Source organism: Solanum lycopersicum, chromosome 2 (genome assembly GCF_036512215.1).
Source record: "Solanum lycopersicum chromosome 2, SLM_r2.1".
Classification (NCBI taxonomy): Eukaryota; Viridiplantae; Streptophyta; class Magnoliopsida; order Solanales; family Solanaceae; genus Solanum; species Solanum lycopersicum.
This window is the reverse complement of record NC_090801.1, coordinates 65,129,257-65,151,323: the sequence shown is the minus strand read 5'-3', so window position 1 is coordinate 65,151,323 and position 22,067 is coordinate 65,129,257. Positions and strand designations below refer to the sequence as shown.

Sequence of the window (22,067 nt, the reverse complement as noted above, 5' to 3'; positions counted from 1 at the left end):
AAATTTGAGTTCTTCGTAATTCTTTATTTCCTCTTTCGAGTTTTCATTTGATTTACTTTTTTCAATTTTCTCTTTATTTCCTCAACATTTTCAATCTCTACTTTCACTTTTTAAATAACTATATATTTTTGACACGATTATTGCACAAAAGTTAAATAAACCATGTTTATAAATAGGCACATTATATTTTTGACACAATTATTGCACAAAAGTTAATTTAATATTTCTTTTAAATATCTAATTTAGTGGCTTAAACCCTAGATGATCAATAAATGTGTCTTGAATGGAGATTTTAGAGTACTAAAAGTGTTTGTCAGTTTTGTTTTATACTTAACATACAAATGAAAAGATTATTATAATTCACTTATATTTAAGGATGAAGTTGAAAGTAGTTAAGTTTTGTGGTTCTCTATTAACATTATATCAATTTTTTATATATAATGAGTAGAAGAAGAAAAGGGAGAAAGCAATGCAAAAGAAGAAAAAGAAAAGATTGTTTTGTACTTCAATTGAGTGGTGAAACGAATGTATAAATAGTGAGGGAAGCAAATTAGTATTTTTGGATCATAAGCGTGCACGCATGATAATCACACACTTTTAACAAGGTGATTTTTTTCCCACTATATTAAAAATAGTTCGATTTTTTTTTTCGCTATATGTGAGCTATTTCTGATAGTTCAGGGGTGTTTTTGACCCTTTTTCGTTTTATAAATAATTTTTTTCTTTTCTTTTTTAACATTTTTTTAATTTTTAATTTTATATTTAAAACAACAAAATTAAATAATATTTTTAGTACATTGAATATTCTTTTTTTCTTAAGTTTCGTGCTAAGTCAATATATTCAAGAGGTAAATATTTTGCAACATTGCTATGCCCTAAAATAGTCGTCCTTCAATAGGCTATCTATGCAACTTGTCCGAGCCAAGACACAGTTGGGCCATTAATGTGCTTTGGCCCAATTAATGAGACCCAATTATGCAAGTCCAACAACATTGAGCCCAAACTCAACGTGAGCGGATCGAGGGAGGTTCTCGCTGTCGAGATCAACGTCGGCTTTCATGGACTTGCACTCCTTCACCAAGCTAATGAATTTTCTCCATTGTTCAACTCATAGATTCGTATTCACTTTCTTCTTCACTCTGCATTTACCACTAAACTCGGTTCATTCTCAATCGATTCATTGAAGCTTAAAACAGATTAGTCGTTGCAAAAATGATGTCTCCGAAGCCACTTTCAGAAAATCGAGGTTCATCTCATTCTGCTACCATGAGGTATGTCAAATATCCTTTTGTAAAAGACACGAATGTTAATCATATTTTGATTTTATAATTTTTCTCTGAAATTATTGTTTTGTTTTTTAAATTTAAATTCAGTGCATTTCTGCTTACTTTGATTTGGAATTTCCTAAGACTAAATGGTGCTTTGTTCGTTTTGTAATTAATCTATTTGAAAGATTTGAACTTTAGGATTTGTGTGAATTTTTCCTGTTTGCTAAGACGGAGGTGATTGACCTCCCCTCTCATGGCAATTTTTGGAGTTTCGAGGGTTTACCATAGAAATGTGCTGATTCGACGTCCAATTTACGGTTGTATTAACTGGTTAACCGTTCAATTGATTTTCAAGTATCATTTTTTTTGTTTTTTTTTTACGGATGCAAACAAGATTTGGAAGCATGCATATTTTGACCCTGTTTAGTGTTTCTTTTTTTAATCTGAGAAAGTTATCTCCTTGTTATTTTCCAGCATTTAGTAAGGGATAAAGATGGTACATTTTAGTAGTAGTAGATAGTTGGGGTTGGGATGATGCATACTGGTTTGGTAATAATAATTTGCAGGAAAGAGGAGATAGTGGTTACATGTTGAAAGTAGTGAGTGAAATCTAGAGTGGAGTGGGAATGGCTTAGCCTATGACAGGTGTATATTTTCCTCCTATTTGGTGAAACTTTTTCCCTTAAATACAAAATTTAATTTTGGCAATCAAGCACTGCAAAATGGTGTTTTTCACCAAGAGATGTTTCTCTTCTTTATCTCATACCAAAATAGGGCCATTGTTTTCATCAGCTGATTGAGTCTAAACATGGTGGAGAATAAGTTAAAAATGCTGGAGTTCATCCTTCTTGGTTGAAAATTGGCCAAGCCGAATAATGGATCCTTCCAACAATATTATGTTCTCAGATATGCAACCTTCGTTTTCATAATGAACAATACTGTCATTTTATCCAAATCATGGCTTTTCAAGATTTTTTTTAATGGCGGTCGTGTCCGGTCAGCTTGGGCATACTTCAACTATTCTACGGGGTATCCTCTACCTCCCACCACATTCACCTAGTATTTTGGCCTTCATTGGGATTTGAATTTAAGACCTCTGGTTTTCCTCATTGTGGATTCTCAAGGAGTTGGCTAAGTTCATTAATAGTTAGAAGCACAGATGGATAATCCTGTTATATTATTAGTTTTGAGTTCTTAAATTTTTGTGATTTCTTAAATTTTAGTGAAGCAAGTTTCCAACACTCTTATGTAAATAAGGCTATCAATTGTTGATCTTTAAGTGGAAATGGTGAAAATGGATTTATTAATGTAGTTTTGAGTCATGTGTTAAGTTTTGCCTCCTGCCTGTGAGTCTTGCTCCATATTACCTTAGAAGTTATTACTGACAGACTTGTCTCAATGTAGGCAAACCCCCTTGCAGATAATCCATGTTGTTGGGAACTTTATGAGAATATGGTCAGTTTACTCCATGTACCGCTATTTGTCTCAGACAGGGGCTTCAGTTGTTCTATTTATGTTCTGCTGTCTTCTTCCATCATGCATCTGGTTTCTAGTAGCGCAAAAGCCTTGGAAGGGCAGGGCACTTGCTAATACACAGGTCTAGTAGAGCTATCATTTTCTTCCCTTTAGTAAATGTCAAAAAGCTAACAGAAGGTCATTTCATTGTCACTTGTGCGTTTTTGCTGATAATCTTTGTTTCTGCAGGTGGTACCTTCAGTTGTAAATGGTGGTATAACAGCTCTTTACTTCATCTTGTGGGGAAAGGGCCTAAAATCTTGTGGTCCCGTTCGGTAAGTTCAAGGTTGAGTGATATTTTACTGTCACTTTTTTCCTTGAATTTGTTTTATGCATGGTTCCTTTTTTCCTATTAGTAACTCTGGCACTATTAACCACATGGTACGTAATTTTTGTGAGAAAATTCTTTCATATCATCATTATGTCTTGCCCTTGTGGCTGGCTATACATGAAAACATATGATGGTTCTGCTTGGGTCATCTGTCTGAAATTGTTTCTTTTTATGTTAATTATCTAGTGCCTCCTTGCGATTAAATATTCTATTCAATCAGGGCCATATTGGGTGAGTATTCTGGTGCTGTTCTAGGAGTATTATCCGGGGTACTGTATGGCAGGGGGGGCCATGTTTGGAAAAAGGTATACTTCTTTTTAACTACTGTATTAATTTATTTGCTTTGAAATTATAAAAGAATCCTCATACATTCATGCGATATAATTCTCTGATTATTGAAAGCATGACTTGTTGTGGATCTGTCTCTTTTGAATTTATTTTGTATCTTTCGTACTGGACTCAAACTAGGAAACTTAATTTCTTCTCTTTATGATCTAGTTGCTATAAGTTTATGTTATGGTAGAAAATGGGATTAAACAATTGAAATTATTTTACTTATTAGAAAGAAAGCAGTTGGAAAATTTTCTACTTCACTCTGCATTTTCTTGCGTGGTAATTCGTTGCTATTTTCTCCATCATCAGGTTGGTGGACTCCTAGCGATGCTTGCATCCTTCTACTTTTTATCACAAGGATGGGCAATGGCTACATATTCTCCATTTCATATCCTTTCTATATTGAGCTCTTCGCTCTAGTGAATTCATTCTGCATTAGCACTTTGTTCTTCAATTTCCTTCTCTGTTTCTCGCTCGCTGAATCTTATGTCGCAACGAACTTAACAAACAAATACCATTTAGCAATGCCTCCTCTGATGATGAAGCACATACTGAACAGCTAGTAGGAATGAAGGAAATGTTATTTCCCATTCTTGCTGGAATCTTATCAGCACTTCGGAGGGTGATCGCAAGAAGGGTCTCACTTAAGGTTAGTGTAGTCCCATCAAGCTATTTCATCCACTAAACTTTCTATTATCTGGTACATGAAGGAGGGAGTAAAATCTATCCTTGAATATTTCTCATCTCATTTACACAGAACCAACTGAAGAGGCGACTCCATGCCATAACCCTTACTTCTGCGACATGCTTTTTGTTTCCTGTTGCCATGTGGGACATGATTATAGTGAGTACAGTTTGATACGTTCAGTAGCTATGTTGTTAAGGATCTCTTCTTCTTCTTCTTTTAAATTGCTTTCCCTCTTTGTGTGGAGATATTCAGGGATCTAACAATGTAGAGCTGCCCTTTTCTGCCTGGGCTTTTTCAAGCACCATTTTATTTGGGATGATATTGATTTTTTACATTGATAGCATCGCAGAAGAGAGGTAATCTTTTGTCATTTCTTTCTGATCCTTGTAAGATTATTTAGTTTACCAACTCTTAACTGATTGCTATAGCAAATACCGTCACCTTATTAATTAATGTTTAGCGATTTTACCTGATTGTCTAAAGATCTCTGTTTCTTCAAGGAATATGAATTTATTTGTGTCTTCTTCATATCTTTTATTTTGGTAGTGTACAGCCCATTATTGGCAATTACCTGTCAGCATTGACTCATGACTTCTTATTTTGCATGCATTTTCCCTCTCTTCTGCTAGCATTTCATTTTTCCATCTTTACTTTTTATGTCGTGGACCATTGCAAGGTAAGAACAACTTTTGTTGAGTAAATGTTTTACCTTCCTGCCTAGTTATTACTTTTGTCGTCTTTGATGGAGCTCAAGTAAGAGAAGCATATATTGTGGTCTTTGTTACGGCTTTGGGTATGTTAGATCATATCACCAGAAGCGTTAGCGTTTTCTGTTCTGAATCCTTTTGTATATTCTTTGAGTTCATTTGATTTCTTCCCTAGACCTGCAAGTCAACAGTCTCATATGGAAATTCTACATTATTGTCTATTCATAGGTTGCATATGGTTTTCTCTTCTCCAAGGCACTTATTGGTTGCGGCAGGATGCATCATTGTCATGGAGATAGTATATAAAATGGACTTCTCGTTACTCGGCTTTCTTGTTTGTGCTGCCATCTTGGGAATCGGTATGATGCAATCTTTCTTTTTTTCGGGGTGGGGAGGGGTAAGGTCTGCGTACATTGTACCTACTTGTGGGATTATACTGGGGTTTTTGTTGATGGTGAGAGGGGTGGGGGTTCATCTTTTCCAATTTCTTTCTGCACAGCTATTTCTGCATATCGGACTGCTTTGCTAATCGAACCTATCAAATAATGATTGTTGAACATGAATAAGTTCTGAGACCATGCTGAATAAAAAAAGGTGGTTGTTTCAAATTGTAGTAGACTAACTAACATTTCAGCAGAAAAAGAAGAGATGCTCAAGATGAACATTACCACCTAAAGGATTAAGAAGCATTTTTTCAATTTCAATTCCTTGGAGACATCTCATAACTAGTTCTTCAGTCAAAATAAAGACATTTGTAATATTAGAGTTGACAAGTTGGATGGACTTTAAGAGGCTTGTAAGTGAACACCCGAGAGTTCAGTATGGACTATGGAGTTGGTAAATGCATTTAACATGTCTATCCAAGAGTTGCTCTCCAACTCAAATGTGAGATATTTCATCCATCACAATATTGCTTCTCAAAAAATGCATTCACTTGGCATTGGAATTGAGTTTGACTTTCTTATTAAAAAAAAAGAAGTTCGACCTGACTATGATAACAAGTTCATTATTCAATCTCTTCTATTTTGTTTCGCATAACGAATTACTTTACCTTATCAAAAAGTAGAAGAAATTCTTTGTCATAATGTGTTTACTCAAAAGCTTCTCTAGGTAATAGTTTTTGCATCACAGGTATGAGTATGACGTAGAGTCATTAGAGAATAATCTGAAGAATTGAAGTTGATCATATTTTTTTATGTTGAGATGTTCCGTCAAACCTGGAATACTTTTCTATGTTATTGCAGTCATAAAATTCTTTCGTTGAATCATATCATCTGTTATTGCATCGTCACCCAAAATTCAAAAAACAAACACACACCTGTAATTGTTTGAGATTTACTTTGCGTGAGTCATTTATTGGTTAGTGAGTTGGTCTCACTTCTAAATCTTGTAGGCATATATGAAGCTACATCATTGGATCGTTCTAGGAGAGATTCTTTCCAAGGCTCAAGCTCCAATGGCATCTTGGACGATCAAGTTGAAATGTCTCCACTTCCTACTTGATGTGAGCAACCATTTCTCAAATAATATGGTTGTTTAATTTATATTCACCTTTGTTCAGCTATTATCATGTCTCTTTCTGGAAGATGGTTACAATGATCAGCTTTTGAATAAATTAATGCCTCTGGATTCTTAACCAATGAAGAAAATTTTCTTGACCAGCTACATAGTTAGTATGATGTTCTGGTGGCATCTAGCTTTGCTTCTTTGAGCATTTACAGTAAGCAGTTACGAAATTCAAATCCCTGTCACTAGAATACTGGTGCTTCCTTCTGAACTTCCATTGTTTTTGTTTGTCCAGGTGCGATAGCTATCATACTTTTGACTCTTAACAGTGATGCAAATGAGGAGAAACATGTTTTCCGGATACTCCTTATTGTGTCGTGGTAATTGGCCTGAAACTATTTATAATATCAGTACTTCCCAGTTATGCCCAAATATCAAGTGCCTGGAATCATGGAGAGCACATCAAAGAATATACATAACAAGAAGAGAAGTTCTGTGCCATTCCCCTAGCTGGTTGCCATGTTGCATCAACATTGAATTTGTGTTATGATTTGATTTATATGACCAACATGGTTAGTGAAATATTTGTACAAACAGTATATATACCTTCCCATATTTTATGGACCGTTTCTTTTCTTCTCTACCAGTTCTTGATTAATTTGAATGAAATAATGAGGAAAACAATATAATGACCCATGAGGTAACCCAAGCGATTCTTCAGAGACCAGAAAGAGTACCCAACTTTTTAGGAAGAGTAATTTTTAACTGATATTAGAACAAATTTCAACTTTATGTCACTTAGAAGTCAATTATAGGCAATGTTTATGGCAAATATGAGAGGAGAAATTCTTATTTGCATCCTATCAGTAATTGGATTGGAGAAGAAGAAACGTTTTCTTTATTTGGCAGGAGTAACGATCCAAGAAAGAAAACTGACATTCGGCCATCTAAAAAGAATTTAGATTTACTGAAAAATATAAGGAGAGCTCATCAATTCGAATGCTTCAAGCAGTGTTGGATCAATGATATACAAATTTGCACACTTTACGTAGTTGAATGAAGATTACCCTTTTGTTCACAATTACATTAGTCGTTAACAGGAAACAATTGTTGAATCTCTGTCAGTTAGTTCTAAACACTGTTTTTTCTGCACTACTTAGTAGTACAGCTTTGGTGAGGAGATGAATAACAATCCCAATGGGGCAAAATAGCAAGCAGAGAGACACTGAATGGCGCGTTTCTATACCATTTTGCAAGCCATCATGATAAACTTGCCTGTTTCAAATAAAAAACAGCATTAGAATAGTTTAACAAGGCACCTTCCTCCTTTTTCCTCGACCCAATAGGATCAGAAAAGAACAACTGGCTGCACAAACATACTGTTAACGAAATGGCCTTGAATCTGAAACAATCTTAAAAGCTAGCTCATAAATTGAGAAATGGCCAAGATTATATGAGGCAAGAACAGTCCATTCCTCAACTAGTGTAGGACAACCAAATATTACCGCCTGGCTCCAACACAACTCCAAACACTAGCTCATAAGATGAGGATTGTGCAACATGTCAACACCTTATAAAGAGACAAATGGCCATTTCCTCAACTAACACGGACAATCCAACACATTTACAATAATGAAGTGTGGTTTTGAGATAGAAAGAGAGAGACCTTGCAGCAAAAAGATCTACAGCCAATAGGTGAATCCAAGCAGATGCTAATGTCATCTCACTGGAGAACATCTTTGCTATACCAGACAGCTGAACAGAATGAAATGTCAACAGCCTAAATCACGGTATCAGCACAAGATGACAACTATCATTTGTTAAGTACAAGAACAAACCTCTGGAAGCCAGTATTTACTAGCAAACATCAGCCGAATTGTATCTGGTGTCCAAGACAAGTACAACAGATATGCGTACAGAAGTCCGAGCACAATATATGGTATTGCACTATCCATCAATTTTCTGGTCTGCATTAAGTATTTAATTATGCCCTATATTACAATATATCTTGGAAAGGCACAAAATCAGTATCTTGCAATTAGATCACAAATCAATGCAACTGAAATTATGCCCCATGACTTCTACTTTTGTGGATGACATAAGGAGAGAGAACTTGGCATGTGTAACTTTTCTTTATGTCTTCCAAGAAAAGAAATAAACAAGAGCTTCCTAAGTTGATAATATATCCATAGGGCATACTCTCTAGAAAATAAAAAAAACAGTGTTGCTTTACAGAACTGAGATTACTTACAAGTTCTGCTTTAGGTGCTGCAATCATGACGGTGTAAAATGGAAGAACGCCTGCTGTTCCTAGCGTAAAGACACTACTAGCTACTTGAGAACTAGGCAACCCTGTAAAAATAAGACATCAGTTGTCCCAAAAGTTCAAATAGATGACACTAAAACATTTGCAAAGAGAGTACACAATAAGAAGCTTAAAAAACATGTATAAATATTTATATACATATATATTTATAATCAAATAGATCAATTCGATATTCAGTTTGATATTCCATATACAATACATCAAAACTGTCTTTCGGTATAATGTAAGACACTAGCAGTTTACACATGTACATTAGCAAGTAAGAATATTCTTTCATTGACATGAGATAGAAAATCCAGCAACGAAATGAGAGAAACGAGATTTCAACGGAACATTGGACAAGGTGGGAGATATTTCTATTATCAACCAGATTGAAAGAAGACAGCAAATTGTTATACTTCTAAAAGTACTTTTCTTTTTGAATTTGTTTTTCCTGGTTCATCTAATAGGAGGATAACAGGTTTGGACATTAAGCCAAGTGGGCACATAAAAGTATTTGTACAAAGTTAATATGCATTGTAACAGATTTTTTGAATTCAGTTTGTTGATTAACATATGTTTTGGCAGGTAGGTGTCATAATAACCTAAAGCGAATCATTATGAGATGACTGTAAATAACCACATTCCTGACCGAACATAGCTGATTCCCAAGAATTATCCAAAAGAACCAAAAAGGAAGTAGCATGACACGAGTTGAGAAATAAAGATAAGCAGTGGAAGAAAAGATTACACATAGCAGACACCCTGTAGCTTCTTCTTTGTGGAAGATTTTGGAGGTTAGGCTGACACTTTACTCTTGATCCTCCGAGGAAACTCCATCCATTGCCATGCTTGGTTCTTCGTTTATGAACTTGTTGACTTAAAAGGTTTGAGTTTATTGTTTTAAGTGTGGAGGATGGAGGCTGCTTCCTCCTGATATAACATAGGATATTTGATGACAGAGCAGGCGTCCAGCAGTCCATCTACAGTAAGTAGTAGAGATTGATTACTTCTAATAAAACAATAGTTTAGCAGGTTTGGAATTTCATTGTAGCTTCAAACTCGTTAGTGCTTAGTGAGTTGGAAAACCTCATTTTCTTTTTTCCGTTACCAAGTATAGATAAATTTTATTGAAGATTTGCTTGGCATGCAATATACCAAGCCTAATTTCTAATAGCATAATTCAAATGACATTGAGACTTCAACGGTACCTGATTGACATTCAATTCACTAAACCTCCAAACACTAGCACCTCATTCTTCAAAGTTTTTTCTTCCAAACACTCCCTATTGCCAAAATATCTTCAAATGATAGATAGTTGCTCAGCACTATCTACATGAAGACTTTACTAGCATCTTAATTGCTCTCAAATTTTCATTTTCAATTTCAATGTATTCATATAGCAACGGAGAAACTTCAGATCTAACCACACAGTACAAGTAGCAAATAATGTGTGTATCAGTTTAACATACATACGGGGTATGAATTAAAAAAACTGAGAACAAACAATAAACAGCAATTTAATGAAGAAAAACTTATATTACAAGCTATGAATAGAGAGTAGCAGAGAAAGGGCATACCTTGAGTGAGAATTGAGAGTGAGAAAAGCAAGTAGAAGATAAGGCCATGGTTGATGGGTGTGAGAATTGCGAGCAACAACAATAAGAATTATAGCAAAAATGGCATCTGGAAAATAAAATTAAACATTGCAAGTACAGTAATGAGAGGTTTCACCAACAGAATGATAAATCATGAGCCCTGGCCCTCTTGATGAATTCTCTTCTCATATAAGAGTGAAACAGACCGACTTCAAATACAACTAAAATTTTACCAAATTAAATGACAAAAATGGTCCCTCACGTTTACCAAATAAAATTTTACATTTTTGTTAAAATTTTAAAAATATAACAAAAACTTCAAAAAAAAAAAAAAAAAAAAAAGGTTGTATCTATGAATGCGAGTTTTCACTGATTTCCTCTTCTTTGTTTTCCCTAGTTCTAGCCTCAAACATAAGGGGCCATTATTGTCATTTACGCAATGTGAGACTCGAATTTATTCAAATTATTTTTTTCCTTTTTATTTATTCTTTTATTCAAATCGAATATATGAAAGATATTCTTTTCAACTAATGTGTGAATTTTTCTTCCATTTACTTCTGTATTCCAAATTTTTAGATCCAGTGTTCGGCATTCGATATTTAATTTGGGGGTTTTAAATTTTAAGTTTGATAATTTGGTAATTTTAAAATTGAATATCAAAATTTTAAATTTTAAGTTTGATAATTTGGTAATTTTAAAATTGAATATCAAAATTTTAAATTTCGATTTGATAATTCGATAACGGTAAATGAATATTTTTGATTTGATACGATATTCGGTTATACTATTTTTCCCATCATTTTTATTTTTGTATGTGAAAGCACGATATAATAGAAGATCGACTATATATTTACTTGAATTGTACATGCCTATGTAATATATAAAACTTTCTCTTTGGACTTGTACTAACGAGTGATGAATATATTGATATATGACCTTCATTAAGTAAATAATTTGATATTCAGAAAATACCAAATAACTAATGTCTCATACCAAATCCAAATACCATAATTACAAAATTTTACTATCAAATATTACATCAAAGAATGAATTACTAAATTATTAAAAATTTCAATACAATTATATAATTTGATTTTTGATATTTTACGTGAGCTCTAGAAATCCTCGATTAATTCCATTATAAGGAAGCATTTGGATTTACATAACCTGGATTTTATTTTTATTGGTCCAACTTCTGACAGGTTTATCCTTTTTTCCTTTTCTCCGGATTATCCTTTTTTCCAAAACTAGGAAAACAAAATTGATAATTTTAGACGATGGTGAATGAATATACATTTCTAATAAAATTAAGATGAACCCTTTGGTCAAAATCTTACCTCCACGATAACATATAGTACTCTTATCGTATCATATTAAAAAATTAAATACAATTGATTATGTCCCGAAAAGTTTTAAATTCAAAATAACTATATTGCATATTATTTCATGTACAAGTTACGACTCAACAGAAATGTCCTTCAGGGTCATGTAAATCTTACGAGATAAATTAGGAAACAAACATAAAACACAAACATTGCAGAAATGTCTAGGAGGAGATGGTATGCTCGTCCAGCCATGAAATAATGTCACCAAAGACTCGAAGTATCATTTCATCCGACTCACCCTCAAGCAAGGCATGACAAGCATCTTCATAAAGGAACAGTTTCTTGTCTGAACTACTTGACCTCTCATACAGTGCTTTGCTAACCGATGGATCGGTCACTAGATCACTCTTCCCGTGCAAGATTAACAATGGCAGAGATACCTGTAAAATAATACTATTTATCAATATGTTGATATACAAATGTAGATTCATATGCTTATCCTGGTAGTATAGATGGAAGATATTCACATATATAGATAGACCTTTAAACAGTTAACACAGCGATGCATTTTTTTGCACTAGTTCAAGGAAAAGTTGAAACACGTGACACACACCTTTTCTAGTAGTCCCTCTATCTCTTTTGTAACATTCATTAACTCCAGGGCGGTCCGTAAACGGGGTTTATGTTTGTAAGAGATGACATTATAGGCAGTCTGCACATAGAAGAAACAGGTTATTACATCTTATATGAGAAATGGGCGGGGTGTATCAGCGCCAATTAAATACGATGTTCAACCAATCAAGATAGTCCTACTAGAAGCTAATCAACATCACTTAATGCAATTAAGATAGGTAACAGTGGCATTCCTTCCTGGCACAAGCACTATTAGCCTCTCATATACAGAAAACAAAGTGATTTCGTACATGTTCTTTCTTCTTTGCATCTCTGACTGCCAATTCTCTTACATCCTGTGTCGGAACTAGCTTCTGCGTTGGAAGAAACTTTGCGACACCAATTAAAATTTGTGTTACAAACCATGATGGAACCATGTTATCTGCAATCTATATGACAAACCAGTCATCACTCTATATGAATCAGAGGCATCCGTAAGAATAGAATAAGCATTTCCAGAGATATACTTTGCACATAGGTGCAACAAGAACAGCACCGTTCCAAGAATTAGGTTGCTTCTGGTGCACCTTCAAAGCTATGGCTCCACCCATGGATTCCCCAAATAGGAAGCTTGGTAGATTACGGAACTCTGGCTTTTCTGCAACCAACTATTAATTGTCAGATTTTTCTACAGTAGAGCGCCAAGAAGAAAAAGAAAATGCTATGACATTCCAAGTCATGTTAGGTCTATCTTGCTTGATGCTAATCGAAATACCAAAATTTACACGGAGAAGTTATTACGAAGAATCCATTTAATGATGAAGTAGGTTATTGGTTATCCAATTAACTCATACCTTTAGCTTTTGAGTAATGCTCAACGACGTCATCAACCAGCTGGTCAAAACTTGGTATGTAACCATGAAGACCTTCTGAAAGCCCAAATCCGGGGTAATCCATGGCAACTACTCCATAACCAAAAGATGCTAATTTCCTTGCAATGCCTAAAGATAAGGATAGTCATTACATATTCTTTTATAACTTGTCTGAGACTTTAAATGCTTTTGCAAGACACAAACCTTCACCATAAAAAGTGCATGTATCTCCATAACCATGACAAAAATAGACAATAGCTTTTGGACGTGTCTCTGGAAGCCAACTTTTGGAGAAGATTTCAAGCCCTCGAGAATTAACCTCATAAGACTGCGTCAAAGAATGTTGTAAAATTGTACAATGTAAATCACATCAATATTATGGCTATAACATCCAAATGTCAAATAACTTGTACACTGAAATAGATTTTTCTCGCTTTGAGTCATCTTTCCCAAACTATCCCCTTCGTCACTTGCTTTAGAAATTTTAATGAGTACAATATATATGAAAATGTCTATCGTTACTGATGGTATGTTATAAATTTTGGAGCTTATAATCTTATGAACCAAGCATTTGACCTTCCAATATGAGCACGAATCCTCTCATAATCAAAATAGAAGATTGACGGTTAAACACGGAAACTAAATCACAATTAATTCTTCTTAGGGAATCCTATCATTCCTACGCTAAATCTCAGTTCATCAAATAGCATTTACTAAAATTGCAGAGCCAATACAAAATTCTTGCATTAGATCCCTATATCTGTTGTTGTTTCTATTTGTTTATTTATTTATTTTTATTAAACTCATCTCTCATTTTGAAAAGGAAAAGTAGAAAGAAACCATAACTTACTAGACCACAAAGTACAGAACAAGCTAACAACATTGACGGTTTAGTAAAGAATATCAGGCAATAAGGCGTCAACACGTCTCCAACAACATTAGAAAAAAGGATATTAGGGCATAAGCTTTACCTCCTCCATCTTCAATCCAGCATCTGGTACCTGGCGCAAAGATAGAAGAAGCAATCATTTAAAAAAACATAAAAGATCAGTACGAAATACGTTACTTCCATGTATGATATCATACCCATTTGAAAACACTCAGTCCTCCATTACAGTAGACGGCAAAGGTAAAATATGCATACCAAGTCTCAACTTCAAAAGTTATAACAGTCAGTAGAAGGTGCATAATACATAAAATAATTTTAACCAAATAAATTCCTACTTTACAGAACTTAGAAATTACTGTTATGGATGGTCCTATACTGAATAAACGAGTACCTCCTATAGATGGAACAGGGTTTTCTTTCAAAAATAGTTTTGTACCATCGATCTGCTAGAGCTTGAAGAATTTCTAAAGGCTCGACATATTCAAGTCCAATATATACGTTGCTACTCCAGCATAAAAAAGAGCATGTCATTGTTTTCAGAGCTATAGATAAGTTGTTTCCTACTATTGTTATGAAGTATGATCACACACAGATACTTCAGTTCCTTTGCAGTTTGCATCATACACCAATACCAATAAAAACCCAAACTTTGAAGCAAAAAGTTTATTTTTAATATTAAGAATGAGGAATTAAGACAACATACCTTGAATAAGATATGATCAATTGAAAGCTGAATATGTTTAAATGCCTCTCTAGTACAACGCCTGGCTTCTACGTTGTCCATATCTGCATCTAACAAGTTCTGTAATTCATCACTAATACCTGAAAATTTCACCTGATTCCCCATTACAGAACCCACACTCAAATAATGAACCTTTTGTTTCCCAGAAATAAAAATAAATAAAAAAATTGTAGGCAGAAAGAAACTAAAAAAGGGCTAGGAATTTAATGCACATAGGATCTGATGATGAGTAGTAGTCAATTGAAACACAAGGTACTATGATGTAACACTTCTAGAAGAAAAAGAAAAGTATTTGGGATTATATCACAGAAAACAGAATTGAAATGTTGATTAGTGACCAAATTTTACAAGTCAGGTTGGCGGAGGAATAGGGATATGATATGACTTGGCCTGATTAATTTAATGGCCATGGTAAAAAAAAATACTCACATTTAATATTTATTTCAGAATGTTTTTTTTTTTCCTTCTTAGATAGTCAAAATTTAATAGCAAATATTAAAATATCATAATTAATCTAAATCCATAATATAATAACAATTCAGTATTAAATAATAGATTCACTAAACTTTTCAATTAATTTAAGATGACCTTATTAATCATCGTCACTTATAAGTAGAAGAAAGGGATTAATGTTATCGTAATAAACTAAAAGGGATATGAATTAACTCCTCTAAGAAAATAACAGTGAGTTTATGATTTGACTTATATTAATTATTAATTATGAAGTAGATGAATTTAATTCTCTTAGAATTTCAAGATTTTATCTTTTTTTAGAAATAATTAATTGTGAGTATGATATATATTTTCTTTTATTTGTCAAAATGGACAAATATTTAGACAGAGTAATATAACTTATATAAATGTTTATCTTAAATAAATAAATTCTCCTACAATTTAATTAATACTCTCTCTATTTAGTTGTCCACCTACTAAGAAAATAATAATTAAGATATGATGAATTTATTCATGAAAGTAAAGTAAAAAGTCTGACAAGTAAAAGGGACGGAGAAATTGATGAATATAATTTATCATTATCCAAAATTTTGTTTATGGAGAATTGTTTATGTTTCTCAGAGCCGATTAATTTCTGATTCTGACGATCAATTGTGGCACTAATCATGTGATTCAAGTTGCTGAGTCCCAAATCTCGTCGAGTAAATTGCAGCTCTAAATGAGTTTTAAAGCTTCAGTTTTCAGGTGATTTCTCTTTCTCTCCATCAATTTTTATTAAGCAGTGAATTAACCTTCTGTATTTAATTTGGGATTTTAATGGATGAATAGTAATGAAGCTGAGATCCTGAATCGAAAAGTCCGTGCATAATTTTTGGATCTCATTCCCAAACAGGTACTACTATTACTACTAAATATTTCTAGACTGAGTTTAAAAATCTATGTTTGTTGCTTTCGTCTCTTTACCTCAATAGGAATTGAGGGTTTTGGTAGGGTTTGGAACCTCTGCTAGGTTAGATGAGAATTACAACAACATTTACCTGGTGTACGTAATGGATCTAGGGAATAGAGTTTGTATCAGATCTTATCCCTATTTCATAGAGATATAGAGGTTATGTTATTTTCGATAAATCTATGGAAATCAACATTTTCATCTGCTAAAGGTTGTTAATTTCAAGTAGATGCAACCTTATATGCTCAAAAATAGTGTGTGTATATATATATATCAGAGATCTCAATAATGTGTATGGATTTAGCGAGAACAACACTGCTAAAGATCATTTAAATTTGAGAGGCATATGTGTCTGTGGATTTACGAGCTAATAAGGTTATGAATCTAGTCTTAGAAAGTTAGCATCCTCAAGGTAGTTGATCAATGAAATGTTTGCAAATTGCCGCCTACTGTGGTTTCTGCAAATAGCTTTGATGCTTAAGTTAATGGATATAAGTCGTAAATACTAACAATATAAAGATTTTTTAAACAATCAATGTAGTTAATCTATTATACTAGATTAGGGTAAACATCAAGTACTGGAGTAAATCTAAATCATAGGAAAATCGAAATATAGTAGTTATTGATGTGTAAATCACACGATATATAAAAGACCCTACTCCTTGTGTCTTCAGTATATTGGAATTCAGCCATTTGTTGTCATTACCTTAAATGTACTGTCTTCTTCATATCAAACTTCATCAATGTAGGACTACCAGAAAACTCGAGTGAATATATAGATCACCTGTTTACTCACCAATTGTCCTACACCTTTTCTGTCCTTTCTACACCGATTCTGCCAGTGTTTTTATTTCCTACCACTGCTTCAAATGTACGCTTCTTGACATAATGAAAATTTAAAGTGATTTAACTTATATTCAATGGCTGTAAATTGTAATGAATTCCACTAATGGTGTAAATTTCTTTTTCATTATTCATGTTCGTATGTGGTTTAATTAACAGGATGTTATGGCTGAATTGTATATTTTGAAAAACATTAATTAACCTGTTTATCATCATCAACAATTTTAAAGCAAATTGTGGTTGTTATGGCTTGGACTTTCCTTAATGAACTGTAAATAACAGGAACTTTACCAGCTGAATGATCATTTGACTATAAGAACATGTCCAATAAGGGAAAATATTTACTAGAAAAAGAAAATAAGAAGACAAAAATTTTGGACATTAATTAGCAACAAAATGAAGATTTTGAATTTTCCTGTGTATTTTTTATGCGCAATTTTTTTTATGCAAGAGGCTGGGTTGATAGTTGATCAATTTTGTTTATTGCCTTCTGTAAATGCACCTAAATGGGTTTTCATAATTTTTGACAATTTGAAAATATGTAAGATCGATGGTACAAAATGGATTCTTCTCCATCCATCTGCTTAGGGTTTTTGTATTCTATCTCCACGGAGATCTTCACATAGTAAGGCCTTTGCAGCACTAGATATCTTAGTTGATTTCATTAATTTTCCCAATCACCCGATAGGTTTCTCTTCGTGATTTAGGTTTTTCTTTTCTCTAAATCGATAAAGATAGCACTATAAATCTTAGTTAAGTTTCATTAATTTGCCCTGTTAGCATATTTTCTTCTTCTTCGTGATTTAGGTTCCTTTTCTCTAAATTATTAATGAAAAAAGGGAGACTTAACTTAATTCTGTCAAAAAATCAGAAGCTAAGTGCTTTGCCAGGGATGTCCGTGACCAAAAAAGAAATGACCCCAGAAAAAAGAAAATAGGGTTCTTAGTTCTTATTCCCAGATTCAACTATTTCTAAAAGAGTTGATCAACATTCCTTAAATAAAATTGCTTTCATAAACTTCCGTTAAATTTAGTTTCATTGTGAAAACAACTCTTCTAATTAATGTTCAAACAGTCACGATTATATTATAAAAGCTAGCAGTTCATAGTCACAATTATATTATAAATACTTACAACTTCATTCTCAAATACAAACTATAATATCTCTTAACTTTCATGTTATCTGTTTAAGAAAAAACTAACACACACTTTAAGTCCTCCAGAACCTTCCTTCAAAGACACATGTCTAGTGAATGCAAAAGTTTTAATCTCTAAATTAGGAAAAAAAAACAAAAAACAAGCTTTCACATGTAAAGTTCATCAGGTGCCAAAAAAAGTGGTTGCTTTTCTTTTGTTTGCATTTACGTTACAAGTTTCTATACCAATTACCATCTACTGGTTTCCCTTCAGACAAATTTTAATGACCTGTTTGGAAAAAAATTGAACTTTTTTTCTTCGTCTAATAATTAAATTACCAAATATTTTTAGGATTTAACTTATATACACTGATATATATAAATATAAAGTAAAGCAACCTATACATAATCCGTCTCATAAATTTCTCAGATTTTCTATTTTTAACACTAATGAACTATGCCTTATTCCAATCTTAATCATCTAAACTAGCTTACTGTGTAATAGTAGTAGCAGTTCTATACTATAGACAACACTTCATTAAATTTAATGCATAATACTTGATTATTGTAACGGTTCCATGTTATCATACTTTTAATACAGTGGTAGAGAAAACCACCTTGCTAAATAGTGTGTGCATATAATCCAAAACACCCACTTTGCTTCCCTCACTATATATAAACTTACTTACTTCCCTCAATTCAAGCATCAAAACAATCTCCTTTTTTTCTTCATTTGCTTTGCTTTCTTCTTCTTCTTCTCTCTAATTTTTATGGGGTCTGTTATTAACGAGGGTGGTGTTAAGGAGGTACGAGTACACAGAGAAAATGTTGGGGAGAAAATGAAGGCAAAATTGGAAAAAAGTACTTCAGATGGAAACTCGAAAGAGGAAATTCCACCATTGGATATCAAGGACTACGAGGAGCTTGGATTGATAGTCGATTTGGGTGAACTAGGGGGTACTAGTAACGAAAATGCTGGTATAGATTTTAATTCTATGTTTTCTGACTTTTTTCCAGAAGATGAAGCGAAGTTAATGGAAACTACTCCTTACGTTGATCCTGTAGGGGTTCTGCCTTCAACTGTTCCATCATTAATGGAGTTAGAAAAATGGATGGAAATTCCTCCTCCAGAAGAGTACAGATTTGGAGGGGAGGGATCATCATTCACTGCTCAAGCTAGCTGGGACTTCGAGCTGATGGAGTGGATATGGGAACCTTACTCTTATGAGGAGTACTTCCGTTTCTATCATCAAGGATAAAATTAAATCTTGTAGATTTATGTATGTATGTTTTTTTTTCTGTCAGAGTCCAATATCGATGTGGGTAATTAAGGTTTTTGGTCTTGGACAATCCTCATGTCATGAGTTAGGTCCAAAGTAGATTTCTTTTTATCACTGTCTATCAAATTTTTTTTCCGTGTCGGCTATAATGTACAACTTAAATTAAAAAAAAATTAGCAGCTTAATTTGTGACGGTGAAAATTTTGCAATAATCCTACGTCTCAAGTGTTTTGTCCCAAACCTCGTCGAGTAGATTGTTTCTCTATGTGGATTATGAAGATAGAGAAACAAAAAAAAAGTAAAGCATGAATAGGAAAGATCAATGAAATTAGGGTGTTTAATTAATATTTGTGCAACAATTGTGCCAAAACGAATTATATAGATATTTAAAAATAGTGTTTAATTAACTTTTATGCACCGATAATATCAAAAAAAAATTGCACATTTACTTTATAACGGTGCATAATTAGCTTATGCGAAAAATAGTCTTCTGATTAATTAATTAATGTTCAAATAGTCACAATTATATTACAAAAGAATACACAAATAATTCTACATTAGCATCTTCATTGCCACACTGTGAGTTTATCTCCTTGTAATGTTTCAGGGAAGTAAAAAAAAAAAAAGACTGATGTCATGTCAATAGAGAACCACCAAATCAAACTTCTTTCAACTTAATCCTCAAGTACAAACAAACTAAAATCATCTCTTTAACTTGTATGTTAACTATAAAACAAAATTCACCTTCGGAGCCTAAAGAATATAAAATTTTAAAAAAATTTCAAAACGGTATATTAAATTTTATATTAATCAAAACGGCAAAATCGGTAGAACAGCAACGATTTACTTCACCAGAAAAAACAACGATTTTGCAAAAATGTAATTTTTTTTAAAAAAATTCAAATCGCTACCTAGGCAGCGATTTCCAATATTTTTTTTTTAGAAAATCTGCCTAGGCAGCGATTTCCATTTAAAAAAGAAATCTTTTTTTAAAGAAAATCGCTGACTTTAATTTTTTTTTTATAAAATCGCTGCCTAGGCAGCGATTTAATTTAATTTTTTTAAAAAATCGCTTCCTCAGGGATTTCCATATTTTTTTAATAAAAAATTAAAAATCGCTGCCTAGGCAGCAATTTTCTAAAAATTCACATTTACAGCAGCGATTTTGCTTTTTTCAGTGGAGTAAATCGCTGATACCGTTTTGATTAATATAAAATTTTATATACCGTTTTAAAATTTTAATAATATTTTATACCCTTTAAGCTCCGTACTCCACGTTTTAGTATTCTAGGCATTTTTTATCCTTTTCTACTCTTAATGGTTACATGTTTAAATATATGTGCTATATTCTGATTCGATAAACTAAATGATCTTTTATCCTTTTCAAAAAATAAGGAGCTAGCTGAAGAGAAGTTAATGAAATAACTCCTTATGTTGATTGTTCCGTTATTAGAAAAATAGATGGAAATTTCTCTCACAGAAGAGATCAGATTGGTCGGAGAGGGATCATCATTCACTAGTCGAGCTTAGCTAGGATTTTGAGCTCATGGAGTGGATCTGAGAATCTTACGCTTATTTTTTTTCTATCATCAAAGATAAAATTCCTCAGCTTGTAGATTTGTATATGTCTATTTTTATTTATGTCTCTTAAGAGTCCCAAATCAACGTGTCAATTAAGGTCCTTGACCTTGGACAATTCACCTGTTTTGAATTGGGTTCAACATTTATCTATCATTTTTGTCCCTATGTATTATGATGTACAAATTCAAATTAAATAGCTTAATTTGTGACGATGAATTATGCGTTAATCTTACGTCCCAAGTTGTTCGTCACAAACCTTGTCGAGGAGATTGTAAGACAACATGGGTTATTGAGATTCAGAGGCAACAAAAAAAGAAAAAAAGTAAATCATAAATAGAGAAGATCAATGAAATTAAGGGTGTTAGTTAATTAATATTTGTGCAGCAATCGTGTAAAAAATTTAAAAGCAATGTTTGATTAACTTTTGTGTAATAATTGTGTAAAAAAAAATTTACATAGTTATTTAAAAATTTCGTTTAATAGATTTTTTTGTATTAATAGTGTAAAATGAAAATGGATTTTTCATTTTAAAATGGTGCATAATCAACTATTGTATACACCAATAGTGTCGAAAAATGTATACAATTATCTAAAAGCGGTATAGTTAAGTTTTTTGCACCAACAATATTTTAAAAAAAAGAGCCTTTTTATCCTTTCTACTCTTCCGGGTTACACATTTAAATATCATGTGCTATTTTCTGATCCGATAAACTAAATGGCAGGGTTGATAATTGATCAATTTTGTTCTATGCATTGGAATGTGTTTTCATAATTTTTGGCAATTTGAATGTGTGCAGTATTGTGTAGAATGGATTCTTCTCCATCCAAATGCTTAAGGTTTTCGTGTTTATCTCGGCGGAGATTTTGATATTATAGCCTTTGCGGTACCATATCTCTTGGTTGATTTCATTGACTTTTCAAATTATCATATATGTTCTCTTCTGAATTTGGCGTGCATTCAGTAGGAATTAAACCTACGAATCCATCACTAATGAATTAAGCGCTTTAACAATTCAAGTTTTTTTTCTCTAAATCAACAAAGACGACACTAAATATCTTTGTTAAGTTTTATTAATTTTTTTTAATTTTAAAACCATCACATGGGTTGTGATTCCTTTTGATGTGGGGGGTTAGG

At 33.0% G+C, this 22,067-nt stretch overlaps 3 protein-coding genes across 4 annotated transcripts; 1 reads left to right on the top strand and 2 right to left on the bottom strand.

Annotated features, from left to right (window-relative positions):
• The first annotated feature begins 914 nt into the window (after window positions 1–914).
• LOC101267760 (uncharacterized) lies at window positions 915–6,991 on the top strand. Of its 2 annotated transcripts, none has more exons than XM_004232306.4 (11): window positions 915–1,271; window positions 2,673–2,865; window positions 2,973–3,058; window positions 3,335–3,419; window positions 3,757–3,835; window positions 3,963–4,096; window positions 4,205–4,291; window positions 4,388–4,491; window positions 5,071–5,201; window positions 6,236–6,346; window positions 6,644–6,991. In XM_004232306.4, the coding sequence occupies exons 1-10, from the start codon at window positions 1,213–1,215 to the stop codon at window positions 6,343–6,345; spliced, it is 1,068 nt and encodes a 355-aa protein (XP_004232354.1). In that variant the 5' UTR covers window positions 915–1,212; the 3' UTR covers window position 6,346; window positions 6,644–6,991. The 2 variants fall into 2 exon arrangements, 1 of the variants encoding a protein (XP_004232354.1); XR_011214923.1 differs by having other exon boundaries at window positions 1,015–1,271; window positions 6,236–6,562.
• A 295-nt stretch (window positions 6,992–7,286) lies between these two features.
• LOC101268051 (protein ABA DEFICIENT 4, chloroplastic) lies at window positions 7,287–10,644 on the bottom strand. Its single transcript, XM_004232307.5, has 6 exons — window positions 10,234–10,644; window positions 9,405–9,636; window positions 8,600–8,700; window positions 8,187–8,315; window positions 8,015–8,103; window positions 7,287–7,623 (listed from the first exon to the last, which is right to left on the bottom strand). The coding sequence occupies exons 1-6, from the start codon at window positions 10,279–10,281 to the stop codon at window positions 7,470–7,472; spliced, it is 753 nt and encodes a 250-aa protein (XP_004232355.1). The 5' UTR covers window positions 10,282–10,644; the 3' UTR covers window positions 7,287–7,469.
• Window positions 10,645–11,571: 927 nt separating this feature from the next.
• On the bottom strand, window positions 11,572–17,844 carry LOC101254661 (caffeoylshikimate esterase-like). The gene is made up of 8 exons (XM_004233663.5): window positions 14,653–17,844; window positions 14,032–14,061; window positions 13,265–13,388; window positions 13,043–13,189; window positions 12,716–12,846; window positions 12,500–12,637; window positions 12,190–12,288; window positions 11,572–12,016 (listed from the first exon to the last, which is right to left on the bottom strand). Exons 1-8 carry the CDS (start codon window positions 14,794–14,796, stop codon window positions 11,798–11,800), a joined length of 1,032 nt encoding a protein of 343 aa, XP_004233711.1. The 5' UTR covers window positions 14,797–17,844; the 3' UTR covers window positions 11,572–11,797.
• Window positions 17,845–22,067: the final 4,223 nt, after the last annotated feature.